Here is a 16,845-nt window from a genome sequence, read left to right as displayed (position 1 = left end):
AATAACTTTAGGTTAACCAAAAAGAACAATCAAATCACAAGGAAAAGAAAAAAACAAAAGAACACAATATCGAAAAACATATTCGAAATTCTAGAACGTAAGCCTCTTGTATTTGGTATTATTTCCATAAATAACTAGCATGATGCGGAAAGAAAAATTACTAGTTATACCTTCTAGAAAAACCTCTTGATCTTCTACCGTATTCCTCTTCTAACCTCGGACGTTGTGTGGGCAACGATCTTCCGAGATGAGAAACCACCAACCACCTTCTTCTCCTCCTAGCTAGGTTCGGCCACAACAAGAAAGCTTCACCAAGGAAGAAAATCAAAATACCAACCAAGCTCCAAGAGATGCTAGCTTCCTCTCCTTCTTCTTCTTCTTCTCCAAGTAGTATCCGGCCATCACAAGAGCTCCAAGCAAGAGATAAGTTTCGGCCACCACAAAGAGGAAGAAAAGAAGAAGATGGCCGGCCAAAATAACTTTCTTCAAGCATGAAGAATTTCGGCCACCACCAATGCTCCAAGGGATGCTAGAGACGAGACTTGCATTCTCTCCTTCTTCTCCTTCCTTGATCCGGCCACCAACAAAAGCTCCACCAAAAGGATAGATTTCGGCCATCAAGAGGAGAGGAGAGAAAGGGAAGGGCCGGCCACCATACCAAGGAAAAAGAGGGAGAAAAATAATAGAGGTTCCACTTCATGAAGGCACCCTCACCCCTTCTTTTATATTCCTTGGCCTAAGCAAATTAGGAAATTTAATTACAATAAAAATTTCCTTAATTTCCTTGACAACAATTAATTAAGAAAAATTAAATAAACTTTTCTCAATCAATGTGTATGGCCGGCCACTTCATGGAGCAATTAAGGAATAATTTTTCCACAAGAAAAATTAAACTTTCCTTATTTGCTTCCGGAAAAATTTTAAAAATAAAATTTTTCATATTAATCTCTTCATGGTTGATCAAAAGAAATTTCCATAATTTTAATTTCTTATCATGTGAATAATTTTTAAAGAGAAAATGAAAACTCTCTCCAATCTACAATTTAGGAAAGTGATCTATTCTCTCTCCTTTAATTCTTTTGTAGATTTTTACAAGAGAGATGCTTTTAATTTTAATTCTCTTTAATCATATCTTCCACATGATAAAAAATAAAATTAAAATTCTTTTTTAATTTAATGTGGCCGGCCCCTTTAGCTTGGGATCAAGCTAGGGCCGGCCACCCACTTTTATACCTAGGCCGGCCCTAGCTTGGTTCCCAAGCTAGCTTGGCCGGCCCCTTATTGGTGGGTATAGAAGGTGGGTATAGGTGGGTATAGTACTCTATAAATAAGAGGCTACGATAGGGACCGAGAGGAGGAATTGGTTTTGGTCTTTCGATAAAATTAAGCATCCCGTGTTCGCCCCGAACACACAACTTAATTTTATCAATGATAATTCATTCCACTAGAGAACTATCATTGAACTACCGCACCAATCCCAAATTACATTTTTGGGCTCCTTCTTATTATGAGTGTGTTAGTCTCCCTGTGTTTAAGATATCGAATGTCCACTAATTAAGTGAGTTACTGACAACTCATTTAATTAATATCTAAGTCAAGAGTAGTACCACTCAACCTTATCGTCATGTCGGACTAAGTCCACCTGCAGGTTTAACATGACAATCCTTATGAGCTCCTCTTGGGGACATTATCAACCTAGTATCTCTAGGACACGGTTTCCTTCTATAATCAACAACACACACTATAAGTGATACCATTTCCCAACTTATCGGGCTTATTGATTCATCGAACTAAATCTCACCCATTGATAAATTAAAGAAATAAATATCAAATATATGTGCTTGTTATTATATTAGGATTAAGAGCACACACTTCCATAATAACCGAGGTCTTTGTTCCTTTATAAAGTCAGTATAAAAGAAACGACCTCAAATGGTCCTACTCAATACACTCTGAGTGTACTAGTGTAATTATATAGTCAAGATAAACTAATATCTAATTACACTACGACCTTCCAATGGTTTGTTCCTTTCCATTTTGGTCGTGAGCTACTATTTTTAATTTATAAGGTACTGATAACATGATCCTCTGTGTGTGACACCACACACCATGTTATCTACAATATAAACTAATTGAACAACTACATTTATCATAAATGTAGACATTTGACCAATGTGATTCTTATTTCTAGATAAATGTTTATACCAAAAGCTAGGCTTTTAGTATACATCCTAACAATTGTTTTAGTATACATCCTAACGTCATTCTGGGCCGACCTTCCCTCAACGAATTCTGGGCGATAGTCTCGACCTATTGCCAGAAGATCAAGTTCCTCGTGGAGGATCGGGTCGGAGAAGTCAAAGGAGATCAACTGGCTGCTCGGCGCTGCTACATCGAGATGGTGAAGGTAGAGGCTAAATCCGCTCGGAAAGTTCCCCGACTCGAGGTAAATGCCATAACCGAGAAGCCTCCTATTTTAGTTTATGAAGAGAAAGAAGAGGTGCAAATACACCCTAGCCGGTCAGAGGCAACGACTTTCATAGCGGTCGACCTACAAACTGAGCAGAAGGCCAAGCTGATTAGATGCCTTCAGCAAAATCATGATGTCTTCGCCTGGTCCACCCATGAACTACTCGGCATTTCCCCGAGCGTAGCGTAGCATGAGCTCCACGTCTGACCGGACGCTAGGTCGGTGAAGCAAAGGAAAAAGGGACTTCAGCACCGAGCAGAAACAGATCATCCGAGCTGAAGTAGAGAAGCTGCTGGAAGCTTACCACATCCGAGAGGTCCAGTTCCCGAGCTGGCTCATGAATGTTCTGTTGGTCTCGAAGCCTGGCAACAAGTGGAGGGTCTACATTGACTTTCAAGACCTTAACAAAGCCTGTCCGAAGGACTTCTACCCATTGCCAAGGATCGACCAGATGGTGGACTCCACAGCATGGTGCAAGCTAATATGCATGTTGGACGCATATCAGGGGTATCATCAAGTGCCGATCGCCCGAGAGGATCAAGAGAAGGTAAACTTCATCATGGCGGACGACACTTACTGTTACAACGTTATGCCGTTCGGACTAAATAATATCGGGGCTACCTACCAGCGGCTCATAAATAAGGTGTTCCGGGAACAGATCGGATGAAACCTGGAGGTATATGTCGACGATATACTCATCAAGTCCCTTCGAGCTACTGATCTCTGTGCAGATGTAGAAGAAACTTGTCAGACGCTCCATGCATACGGAATCAAGCAGAATCCGAGCAAATGCCTATTCGGAGAAAAGGGGGGAATATTCCTTGGCTATATAGTCATCGAGCTGGGCATCGAGGCAAACCCCAGTAAGGTGAAGGCGCTGCAAGATATGCCGCCGCCAAGGAACTTAAAGGAAGCTCAGCGCCTCACCGGTCGGATAACTGCCTTATCTCGGTTCATCTCCAAGTCTACAGACCGGAGCCTTCCTTTCTTTAAGATACTGCGCCGAGCTACCAAGTTCCAATGGGACGAAGAGTGCGATCGGGCGTTTGAAGAACTAAAAGCATATCTGAATTTCTTGCATGTATTAGCTAAGCCAACTGCCGGCGAGTCGCTCCGTATTTATTTATCCTCAACCGAGCATGCTATCGGCTCGACATTGGTGCGGTAGAACGGCGAGGAACAACCAGTGTATTTCCTGAGCCATATTTTAAAAGATGTTGAATTCCGCTACACTGGTCTCAAGAAGCTTGCCTTTCCTTTGGTGCTCGCCGCTCGGAAGCTTCGCCCATATTTCCTCGCACATACAATCGTAGTGATGACCAACAACTCTCTGGGTAGAGTCCTCCTCAATCCAGAGGCGTCCGGGTGGCTGATCAAGTGGACAACGGAGCTTAGCGAATTCGACATATAGTATCAGCTCCGGTTGGGCGCTTATTACCTAAAGGACGTGGATGGGCGGAGGTTAGAGCGTCCATGGAGTGCAAACCATCTTCAGTCATACCGAGCTGGGTGAAAGGTGCGCTGATGTAATTAATATAGGAGATGATGCCACTGAGCTGCATATAAGGAAAGTCACTGCAATGGAAATAAGAATTGGTAAGGTAAGCTTCCAAAACCTAAAATACTAATACAGATAAAAGAAAATACATCCATGAATAATACATCCATGTTAAAAAATACATCCATGAACAGGAATAAAAAAAATGGAACAAGAATAATATAATTCAGGCATGGTTGTTAATCACAATTTGTCTCACAAATTTCTGATGCTCCAACCCAAAATGGTCCAAACAAATCTGGATACAAAGTAGGAACTAAATTGAGTAGAGATCTCATGATCACTATGATCCAACCCTATGCTCATTCACCAATCCTACTTAAGATCTAAGTCTTGAAAGCCTCCACTTAATCAAATATATAATTACAATATTGCTAACTTTAGAGTAGATCATTTCGTACCATGCCACCTAAGAATTTTTTTTATATATAATAACCAATTTTAACTTCAGAGTATAAGAAGCATTACTAACTTTTGTAATCATCATCCATCTTAGAGGAGTACAATATAAAAATGCAACCCCTACTAGTTATAATGCATTGTTCGTATATCTCCTACATGAATAATATTAGTCATTCTTAGATATAAATTTTGTCTAACAAAACTAGATATTGAAAGATAATCCATATGATAAAATCACAAATACCTAATATAATTTTCCAATAAATATTTTGTTAAACATTGGGATCTTAAGATCCTATGACTCCACAATATTTCTAGATATGATCTTAATCCAAAACAAACAAATATGCCAAGAGATACAACTTACAGTGTCATATTAGATATAAATTTTTTGCAATGATACTAGATTACCTATCAAGTGTGTCACTTATGACGAATGCCTGACCAGCTAAACAGTAAGGAGCACCTTCTGGAACTTCCTACTCAACCAGAGAAACAAGACTAAAGCATGGAAACTAGATAGATTTATTAAAGTGAATAATATCATTATTTACCAATTACCTTCTCTCCTTTGTGTGGAGGATCATTCCTCTCTCCAAAATTCATAATCCTTTTGCTCATTGCAAATATCAGGAATAGCAGACCAGATATTATGGTGTGGAGTCATGATCCTTTTGCTCATTGTAAGATACCCTTTTATTAATCCTAGGGGAATTCATCAATTGTTGATTACTACCTAAAAACAATTAATTGGTTAAACTAATCCTCATAAAATATGATGGCAAAAAGTACCTGTCATTGAGAGAACCATTACACTGAATTGGAGTAGATGGTGGATGTCTTCCAGGAAGAGGAATAAGTAATATTTTGTGAGCAAACAATTGAAGATCTGTTGTTAGACCATTAGTTCTCTTGATATCTGCAATCTTTCATAAACAAAAGAGAACACTCTCAATGCTAACTAATCTGCACTTGTCACTAGATGCTTGAAAGATCTAAAAGTGAAAAACTATGGAAAATTGACAAATATTAATCAAAGGACTACATAATGGAGAGAAAGAATAGCAACATCTAATAGTTATCACACATTTACTGATTTAGAATTCAAGAGAAATAAGTAAAACCAAGATTTTTTTAGCAATATTCATCAAAAGAAACTTTTTTCCCTACATTTCTGAAACAAGATCAACATTTAGTAAAGAAAAATCTGAATTACCTCAACACCGTACTTTATGGCGACACCTGCAAGTGTGTCCAACTTGGATACATGATGCTCGATGTACTTCAACGCACAAGGAGACGAGGGAGGAGCAAAGGTATCATATTTTCTCTCATGGGAAAGAGATCCCATCGCTATAGGGTGAATGCGACAAAAAAAATGGGGGAGAAAACCTAGAATGACATCAGTTTCTTCGATCGGCGACGCAAGGAGGTGGAAGAAGGCGAACAAATCAAAATAAAAGAAGAAATTGGTAACGCAAACAAATCGAGAAACGGAAAGTAACCTAGATTAGTAGATCTGGAACTCCAGATCACGTCCTGGCCTCCGTCGCGCACGCTCCCATGATCCGGACCCTCGCTATCGCCCTGCGATCGCCCTTCCTGCCTGTTGCTGCTCCTACGCGGCTCCAGTGAGCGAGAGATTGTGAGAAAAGAGAGATGAAAATGCTTAGGGATAGAGAAGGTAAGGGGGGAATGCGGCGGCAAAAAAATTTCGGGGAGAGGGAAAGAAAAAAAGCAGCGGTAAAAAATGGCGAAGGGGAAAAAACGGCGAAGGAAAAAAATACCGGTATTCAACATCACTTAATAGACAACAGTTTTCAAAAACTGTTGTCGTAATTCCAAAAAAGCGCACAAAGATAACAATTTTCAAAAACTGTTGTCGTAGCCTTTAAAAACCGTTGTCGTAGCCCCAAAAAAACACAAATAGACAACGGTTTTTAAAAACCGTTGTCGTAGGCAAAAAAAACTGCTAAAAGACAATGATTTTTGTTAAAACCATTGTTAAAAGGAAAAACAATAACGATTTGGCACAAAACCGTTGTCGTTTCAGTGTTGTTGAATGAGGATTTTGTTGTAGTGCCTGAGCATTGGCCGGATTCAGAGGCTTCAAAGATTGTAAGCACATTTTTCTTTTAGCTCCTTTTTTTCCTACTAGAACACCTTCGAATGCATGGTGATTCTGATAAAAAAAAATAAACATGAAACGATGTAATATGAAATATGAAATTCCAAACAAGGAGACTGTGAACCACTATTTGGTAGATCACCATATTAATTTTTAAACTGTTCTATTCAATATACTCTTTCTTAATTACATTTCTCTCGCTAGTGTTTGATCTAGATTTGAGATAGTACTGAAGATGAAATTTCTAATCTCAAGTAGCTATAGTGATGGAATTCTTTCAAGGATGGAATTATCATTGTGGCAGGGCTTTACACCAAAACCGCTTGCACGGTCCTATTCCATAAAGAACTGCACTGAGCTAACAGCATTGTATGCGTTTTCTTCTATTCATATATTTTTTTTATCGATTATAGTTATTGGCAATGAGAATTTACTATATATTGTTGCATGAAGTTGTCACATTACTTATTTTTCAAGGTATCTGAGAGCTAATTACCTTCAAGGGAACATTCCACCCGAGATTGGAGAACTTGTGCACCTTACCATCTTGTAGTTTTACATTCCTTTGTTTTCTTTTGTTATATAGTTGTTTCTTTAATCAGTTTTCTTGAGCTTGATGTAAAAAAATGTAGGGACTTGTCAAGCAATTTGCTCAGGGGCACAATTCCTCCATCTATTGGCTCTCTAAACCAATTACGATTTCTGTGAGTCTTCATGTGATTATTGGTGGCTAAGCAGTTTGTTGTTGTAGAGTTAACTGTTTGACTATGATTTTTTTTAACAACTGTAGGAATTTATCAACAAATTTCTTATCTGGTGAGGTTCCAACCGTTGGAATCCTTGTAACTTTCCAAAGCACTTCATGACTAACTCTTCTATTCTCTTTGATGCTTCATTGGCTTGCTCTATTAATTGTTACATGTTATCCAATTATTTTCTACTTGGGCAACTGAAGTTTTTTTCCCATTACACAAGCGTTCTCTTCTATCTTTTTATTTGACATGTAGTGCATAACTAGCATTCTGGGTGAAAATATCTTATTAGTTCTGCTCAGTGTTAGAATGTGTTATGTTAGCACTTTGCATTTGACCTTTCAGTGTTTGTTGGATAAGTTTTATGGCATTGCCAACCTTAAAGTATCATGCTTTGATTTGAATATGCCACTAGGCTAAATTGAACTCAATGAAGAACCATATGATTTATATGACTGAGATCATTACAAATTGCCAAATAGCTGTGGATGTTATGCAATTTCATTTCCTTCTATACCAGTTGCTAATTTCCAATAACATGCTGCACAAATAAGACAACAGTAGTGCAAAGCTTAATTGTATCATCAATCCGTATATGTTTCAGCAGGTTAAGATAATTCTTATAATTTGTTTATTTTTATCAGCTCCTACAGCTTAATTCTGCAGATTTGATTGCCAAGGGAAATTTGTACACTCGGTCACGTGAAGATGCAGCCAGTAAGTTGCTGGAAAAGGCTTTAAAGATTCAGTTGGGAAGAGGATTTTAGCTGGCATATTTTGGATTTCGACTACACAACTATTATTTTCTCATTTTGATGTGTGTAGCTAATTTTTTAAATTTGAAGATAACATTTTCATGGATTGAATGTAGTAAATATTTAGTTTTGTATTGGTGGTTTCTTTATATTAAATAAAGATTGGTTGTTTGTTATTATCATGTTACAACATGAACATTAAAGATAACGATCAGAAACGTTGTAAAAAGTACGTAACCACAATGGATTTTTTTTTTGTGAAAAGTGATAAAAGACAATGGTTTTATCCGTTGTAAAACATATTAAAATTATATACCACAACGGTTTTATCTGTTGTAAAAAGAGTCTACCACAACGGTTTATATCTGTTGTCGAAATTATCTATCACAACGGTTTTAAAGCGTTGTCGTATCTTTCGTAAATAAATTTTGAGCATATAAACAACAACGGATAAAAACCGTTGTCGAATGTCTACAAAGACAACGGATTCAAAATCGTTGTCGTAGGGCAATACATTTTACAACGCCCTCAGTTACATCGATTTTTTGACCCTACGACAACGAATAATATCCGTTGTCGTTTGCAGTTTTTCTTGTAGTGTAGACCCAAAGAAAAAAGCAAGGGGAAATTCCTTACCAATGTCGCTTAGGAGACTAGTTCGGATCGGGCTCAACCCGAACATGTACAAGATGCCATCCGGCAACAACTTATGAATGTTGAATTTCAAGCCGGCTAGCATGTTAGCCGCATGAAGGTACTCGGACCGGGTCTTATATCTCTTCAGCTCGAGAGGAGATGGAAGTCAGACCTGCCACTGGGTTCGGAAAGGTGGCAGCTCGTGGAGTCGCATGTAAAAGAAGAAATCCTTCCAATATTTATTGGAAGTAGGCATTTTATCGAAAAAGACCAAGCCAATCCGAGACTGGAAAAGATAGGTGCCCAACTCGGATTGCTTGGGGGTAATAAAAGTAGTGGAATATCTAGGGCTTAAGGGGAATATTATGGACTTTAAACAGTACCACAACACCACATAAAAGGCGGAAGGAATTGTGGACAAGTTGGGCGAGCGGAAGGCGAAAAAAGTTACAAACTTTGATAATAAACGGATGTATAGGGAACCGCAGACCGGCCATGAACTGGTCACAAAAAAAGCAAATTGTGCCGTTCGGCGGGACATGTGGCCGGTCGGAAGGTGAGGCCAAAACTATTTCATGGTCAATGGGGAGGTCAAAGGCATTTACCAAGCTCGCCGTATCATCTGCATCAAACTGGGTCTCCATGGTGGTGTACCACGGGCCGAGAGCGGGGTCCGACAGCTGGGAGGGACTAGCCATTGCCGGAACAATTGGAGAAACAAGGCAAGAGGAGATTCGACAAAGAAAAACGCGTGGAAAACGCTAAATGGACGCTGGAGACACCGTGAAAAGATGAAAGGAACAGCAAAATAGCACAGACGAAGATGGAAAGCTTACAGAGAGATGGATGGTTGAGGGAGAGAGTTAAGGAACGCTGGAGTGCAGAAGCAAGGTCACCACAGCAAAAGACGCAAGCGAAGTTGCTGGAGCACATGAAGACGAAGCGGTCGCACAGTGACTGTGGAGGAAGAAGAAGCGACTTCTTTACAAAGGGGGTTCGACTATCCCACGCTGTTAGATCCAGGTTACGGGATCCAAGGAATGGATCTAGCCGTGGAATTCAAAGGAAAGGATCTAGCTGTTGAATTTGAAAAGTTAAATGTCACATCAGCTCTGGAGATTCAATTGGGCGATGATGGCAGTGTGGCCATGTGGCGCCCATCCACGGGGTAACATTTAATGGGCCCCATTATCGGGCATGGCCGCATGCTCAGTTTAATGATTGTGATTTACACGAATTCGGAGGAGATCTAGATGATGTCAGCTTTGACCACCTGCGGACCAGACCCAGAGCAGTGGATTTTGCATAAATAGTGGCATATGTTCCACCGATCGACGATGGGAAGCCAATCAGACCCTCTTTAGCAGCATGATCGAGCGGTCAGCGGAGCATTGGACTAATTTTGTCCAGTCAGTCAGACTTTCAGCCTCCTTCGACTAGACTTGAAGGGAACACACGTGATCCGGTGGTAAGGTGGGCCCCGTTCGACAGGAGGTCAAAGTGGTCAACACCCTGGGCAGGCGTCCGACCGGGCGAATTACCTTCCTGATCAGCAGGAAGAGTAGTCAACCCGACACTTCGACAACTCGGTCAAACACCGAGCTTTCGACGCTCATAAGGCAAAGCGGGAAGAGGTGAAGGCCGAGTGACCATCTCGCTCGGCTAGCAAGCTAAGGGACTTGGTATCTACCCGGTAGTTAAGGCTCCCTCGCTCGACAGGGTGGAGTCGGACATCAAATCACTAGCCGAGAGGACATCCAGATCAACCCGACCTTGGTGTCGCCTGGAAGGCACTAGTCGAGCGGTTCCCCCGATTGGCCCGGTAGGGGACAAAGGAAACAGTTGGCGAAATCTTCTTAGGGACCAGTGTCGCCGACAAGAGGCATGGTCAGCGGCATGATCAGACAGAGAATTGTACGGTGGAAACTTCCACTGTCACGCTTTTCTGACAGAGATATGCTCGTGCTATTAAGGTATGACGGTAGACACGCTTTTCTGACACAGCCATTCTAGGTATGCTTGGAGGAGTGTGCACGCCTCGGGGAGCGTGCACGCGCATCTGGGGGGCCCTATATAAGAACTCCCAGACTCTGACGGAGGTACGCTCACTTTTTTACTGTAGCAACAATTCCTGTTTCCTCTTTGCTCTACTTCTCTACACCGGAGATCTTACTTGAGCGTCAGAGGGCCATCGCTGGGGAACCCCTCGCCAGCTCGGCGTTGTGCTTGCAGGTCCACGTTAGCAGGAGATCTATGTCTTCGGAGTTTTCGACCAGTTAACAGGCGCGCCACATCTCCAGCGTCCATCGACTCAGCTCTCGGACAGGAACAAATTTTGGAGATCTTACTTGAGCATCGGAGGACCATCACCGAGGAACCCCTCCCCAGCTCAACGTTGTGCTTGTAGGTCCACGTCAGCAGGAGATCTACTTCTTCAGAGTCTTCGACCAGTTAACAGGAGCGCCGCATCCCCAGCGTCCATCGACTCAACTCTCGGACAGGAACAAATACTATTATATATTCTTTTCATTAACTTTAATCATTGTCTAAAGTTTATGCCAGTTAGCACGGTAATATTGTTTAAATTAGCAGACTTTGAAAACACTACATAAACAAAAGCAAAGAACATAAGTTAAAATTTCTAAACAAAGTATGTATCTTTATAGTTGTATAGTAACAAAATGCAACAAACATGAATGCAACTTTATGGGCATTCATTAGTATACCTAGTCCAAAATTACATTAAGTCTTTAGACTAAATTATAATTTGCTAGTGGTATTCTCCAAACAACTCATAACTTTCTTTATCTGCCACACGTGCCTTCTTTTGGGTCTGACACACCATGTACATGATTAACATTATGTATCAGCTTAGTTAATTTATGTTTTCGAGTATCACTCACAACACTTCTAATCGGTTACACAGTGCATCTTCTTTTGGTCTGACACACGATGCGCATGGCTTAGAAGCCAAACTAGACTTGTGAGCTTCCTTAAACATAAATCTGGCATAAAGAATGACTTTCCTTTGAGTCAACCATCTTTAGCGATAGTATTGACTTGACTAAGTAGCAAATATACATTCATTCACGCAAATACCCCAAGTATCCCCAATAGTTCTCACTCTTGCGATAGTATTGGCTTGACTAAGTAGCAAGTGTGAAAAATAATTCAGGACAAAAATGGTTGAAAACGCAAGTAATTAGTTATCAATCGATTGACACACTACTCAATCAATTGCCCACCAATGGCAATCGATTCGTACACAACATTGAGTTCCCTGATCGACTCAGAAGGCTTTTGTTCGCGAGTTCATTAACCCTAATTGATTGGTGAATACCAATTGATTCCACCAATCGATTCGGAAGCCTTCTATGGACAACCTAGTGAATAACAATCGATTGGTACTTATGATAATCGATTGATCTTAACCAATCGATCAACCCAATTGATTCCTTGACCCAGGATTCTCCAATCAATTGAATCCTCATGGCAATCAATTGGTGTTAACCAATCAATCTGCCCAATCAATTTCAAAGGTTTCGGTACACAACCCAGGTTTAGCAATTGATTGGTCCTCATGACAATCGATTAGTGAACACCAATCAATTCCAACCCTTTCTATTCATGTTTCTAGGCATTCCAATCGATTGATCCTTATGGCAATCGATTGGTAAACACCAATCGATCTACCAAATCGACTTGGGAGCTTTTTGTGCCCAAATTTGCGCTTATCAATTGATTGGTGACCTTCCTCAATCGATTGAGCGCTTATTAATTGATTGGTGACCTTCATCAATCAATTGATATTAGAAAACTTGATTTTTGTGAATATGATTTTAAGTTACAAAAAAAATCCTAAAATGGCATTGCCAATCACAGCGCTTATTATTTATTGGTGACCTTCATCAATTGATTGATATTAGAAAACTTGATTTTTTTTAATATGATTTTAAGCTACAAAAAAACCCTAAAATCGCATTGCCAATCACATTCTTCAAGAATAATGCGAAAAACTTTATTCACAGGTTAAATCCTAATATATCCATGCTATATTAGACAAATATGCATCAATTTTACTCATTCAAATGGAATCAAATGCGAAGTTGATGTATACATGTCAAATCGTCGAAAATATTTCTTACACTTTAAAGAATGACAATAAGCTCATCCTAATTTCTGATACCAATTGAAAGCAATAGTAACACATAGAAAACAATCGATGTATCAATTACAAGATCTAGTTATCATCTATCTTTAAGGCAATATTGAAAATCAAAACAAAGGCTAATAATGAGCTGACCTGAATTCATCACGAGAGTCAATGATATTGTTTGTTAGTAGAGTTCCTGTAAATATGAAATGATCTTCTATAAGAGTCGGCGACAATCCGTAATCCTTTTCGATAGGAAAGAGAGGAGGAAGATCCTTCTCAATTGAATCAAATATTCAAGATGCTCAAATCAATGAGTTTATTCCCTAATATGGGTTATGATGGGTCGGTCGAGCAAGTGAATGAGGGGTTTAAGTCCAAAAGAATAGGAACAGTATATCGTCGGTCGAATAAAGGCTGAGCGAGCGCCTTCGTGCTCATATATGCTCGATTGGGCAAAGCCCGCCCGAGCACAAAGGTATTTGGCCTTATGTGATATTCTCAATATCTTACCAGCCGACCGCAGGCCGAGTGAGAGCCCTCGCGCTCATATATGCTTAGCCGGGCAAAGCCTACCCGAACATAAAGACATTTACCTTATATATAATTCTCAATATCTTATCGGCCGACCACAGGCCGAGTGAGCTCCCTCGCGCTCATATATGCTCGGCCGGGCAAAGTCCGCTTGAGTATAAAGACATTTAGCCTTATGTGATATTCTCAAAATCTTACCGGCCGACCGTAGGTCGAGTGAGCGCCCTCGCTCTCATATATGCTCGGTCGGGCAAAGCCCGCCCGAGTATAAAGGTATTTAGCCTTATATATGATTCTCAATATCTTATCGGTCGACCGCAGACCAAGTGAGCGCCCTCGCGCTCATATATGTTTGGTCGGGCAAAGCCCGCCCGAGTATAAAGACATTTAGCCTTATATGATATTCTCAATATCTTATCGGCCTACCGCAAACCGAATGAGTGCCCTCGCGCTCATATATGCTTGGTCGGGCAGAACTCGCCCAAGCATAAAGGCATTTAGCCTTATGTGATATTCTCAATATCTTACCTATCGACCGCAGGCCGAATGAGCGCCCTCATGCTCATATATGCTCGGTCGGGCAAAGCCCGTCCGAGCATAAAGACATTTAGCCTTATATATGATTCTCAACATATTACTGGCCGACCACAGGCCGAGTGAGCACCCTTGCGCTCACATATGCTCGGCCGGGCAAAGCCCACTCGAGCATAAAGGCATTTTGCCTTATATATGACTCTCAGCATATTACCGGCCGATCGTAGGCTGAGTGAGCGCCCTCACGCTTATATATGCTCGAACGGGCAAAGCCTGCTCGAGCATAAAAGCATTTAGCCTTATATAATATTTTCAGTATCCTACTAACCAATAACAGGCCGAGCAAATACCCACGTACTCATATAAGCTAAACCGGGCTGCAAAACCCGCCCAAGCAAGAAAGATAGTTTCAACATAAGTCGGCCGTAGCGATCGGCTGAAACATATTCAGCAAGATGTATTCTTAAATAGTAAATATGACCGACATAAACGACCGGTCGAGACATATTCAGCAGGAAGCACTCCTAATAGTATGTACGGCCGGCTTGAACGACCGACAGAGATATATCCAGCAGGAAGCACTCCTAATAGTATGTACGGCCGGCTTGAGCAACCGACCGAGATATATTCAGCAGGAAGAACTCTTAACAATATGAACGGTCGACTTGAACCATCGGTCGAGATATATTCAGCAGGAAGTACTCTTAACAGTATATATGATAAGCTTAAACGACCGGCCGAGACATACTTCACAAAAGTATATACGGTTAATTGGTTAAGATATGCTTAACAGAATATTTGTCGGGAAATATCTTCTAGAAACTTCTTCAATTATGATGACGTGTTAAAAATGATAAAACGGGTACATCTAAGATTCAAAAAAGATTCCTTAAAAGATTATTGCACAAAATATAACGGATGACTTCATCTCTTAATAAACTATAACGAACTGGGGACCACCTCATGATTACGGAGGTCACGTAAGGTTGTATAAAAAGGGAGATCTTCTCCGTTGGCAAGGTACACAAGTTCTAGCATTGAAATTCTGTTTTCACTTCAGTTACTGTTCTTCTTCTTCTTCTTCTTCTTCCATATTTGAGAAGAACTGATTTAAGCGTCGGAGGGCGTAGCCAGGAATCTCACTACGGTCTTAGGTCACTAACGCTTTATTGGCTCGTCTCACTGTGCGTAGGAGCGAGGAGGAATTTCTTCGAATTAACGGAGTTCATCTTCATCGAAGGTCATCGTTACTCATCAGAATTAATGCTCATCTCCACATATCTCAGACAGGATCATTCCCTTATATATTTTGATTCATCCTTTAAGAACCATCCACATAATAAATCATAATCCATTACAGTCCATTATTATTAATAAAACGGATTAACCTACCCATTAAATTCATATCTAATAATGTAATTTGTACCATGTTTAATGTATTAATCACTTAATTAAGATTTAATCCTTAATGACATAATTATTATGCGTTGTTAATCACGTGCTAGCCCACTAGAGATTAAATCTACCTTATATGTTTCAAATAATACAGAGTGACAAAAAATAGTCACATAGATGATAAAAGTGCATATATAATTTCATGGTTTTAACCTGGCTGCGGTAAAAAAATGGCAAAACAAATAAGATTGTAACATTATTTAAATATTATAACACCTGTCTTGTCATAGAAGATAGAGAACTCGTAACATCAACCAGCAAACGTTCTTGCATGAAACGCAGTACATTTCACCAGAAACAAAGTCTTGCAACTTCCAAGGAGATTGATAGCATATTTATAGCTTACTCAATCGATGGATTAAGAACATGCCCAGTGAACAGCAATACTCCTGTCATGTCTTCTCTGATCAGAAACATAAATGGGTGATCAGCATCAAAGTCCATGCGTAATTTCCCTGAACAGAACATCAATCCTGCAGCAGAAGCAGCAGCTGCTTCTGTTCCTTCTTCATTGACTTCAATGAAGGATTTGTGGAAAATTGATGATACATAGAGGTTGCGTCCAATAGGCGAATCCACCATTTCTGACAAATCTGCATCTACACTGAAAGGTGATAACAGACCCAAGCTTTTCAACACTGCAGACGCTTCAAAACCAAATGATATCTTGAATTTGGGCAGCTTGAATTTGTTCACTTCAACCTTTCGCATCAGAAGAAAACGCGATAAGAGCTCAGATTCACTGTTTAACTTCTCCTCCAAACTCCATAGACCATCTTTGGCGTCTGGCAAAAAGATATAAATAGAGAATGACCTTTTATCATCACCTTGCTTATAGGGAAGCCTAAGAACCTTGAATCCATCGTATGAGGCCAGAAACTGTTTTTTCCTACTAGTCATGAAAGCCACTTCGACAGATGTTCCATTCAGCAGGTAGAATTCAGAGTTTAATGTCTTAGATGCATCAGACTTTTCAGTCCAGGATCCTTTGAAGTAGAGTGCATTCCCCAGGACCAATCTAGTGTCACTGTCGACAGATCCAGGAGGAAGGAGCTCTTTGATCAAGTTTGAAGTAACATTTTCAACCCAGGAGTTAATTTCATTTGCTACCACATCAGCCTTTATAATTAAAGGTCAAGAATGTAAGTATATTGGCAAAATGTTCAAAAAAAAGATAACGATAAGTATTGAATGTCATGATAGCTTTCCAAAACAAATCTAAAACAGTGGTAATTGGACATTAGACTATAACGCTTCCCATAAAGGCAATAAATTTGTCAAACCATGAAGTTTTCTAACTAATTCATAGAGATCATTTATTTTCTATAGTCCCATTCATTAATTGTTCGAAGACATTGACAGCGTCATTAACCGCTGGTCCACTGGTCATGCTGGAAAATGGTCGTTGGTGTCTCAGAATAATGACTTTAATTTGGTCCTTCTAAGATTGTTGGGCTATAATACTATT

At 40.1% G+C, this 16,845-nt stretch overlaps 1 protein-coding gene across 1 annotated transcript; it reads right to left on the bottom strand.

Annotated features, from left to right (window-relative positions):
• Nucleotides 1-15,719: 15,719 nt before the first annotated feature.
• Nucleotides 15,720-16,502, bottom strand: LOC122044287 (serpin-ZXA-like; the record flags this gene model as incomplete). Its single annotated transcript, XM_042604802.1, has 1 exon — nucleotides 15,720-16,502. A coding segment is annotated over one exon (783 nt), but the record flags the coding sequence as incomplete, so codon positions are not given.
• Between the last annotated feature and the right edge of the window lie 343 nt (nucleotides 16,503-16,845).

Source organism: Zingiber officinale, chromosome 1B (genome assembly GCF_018446385.1).
Source record: "Zingiber officinale cultivar Zhangliang chromosome 1B, Zo_v1.1, whole genome shotgun sequence".
In the NCBI taxonomy this organism is placed as follows: domain Eukaryota; kingdom Viridiplantae; phylum Streptophyta; class Magnoliopsida; order Zingiberales; family Zingiberaceae; genus Zingiber; species Zingiber officinale.
The sequence above is the reverse complement of the archived record's forward strand: the minus strand, read 5'-3'. Positions and strand labels throughout refer to the sequence as shown.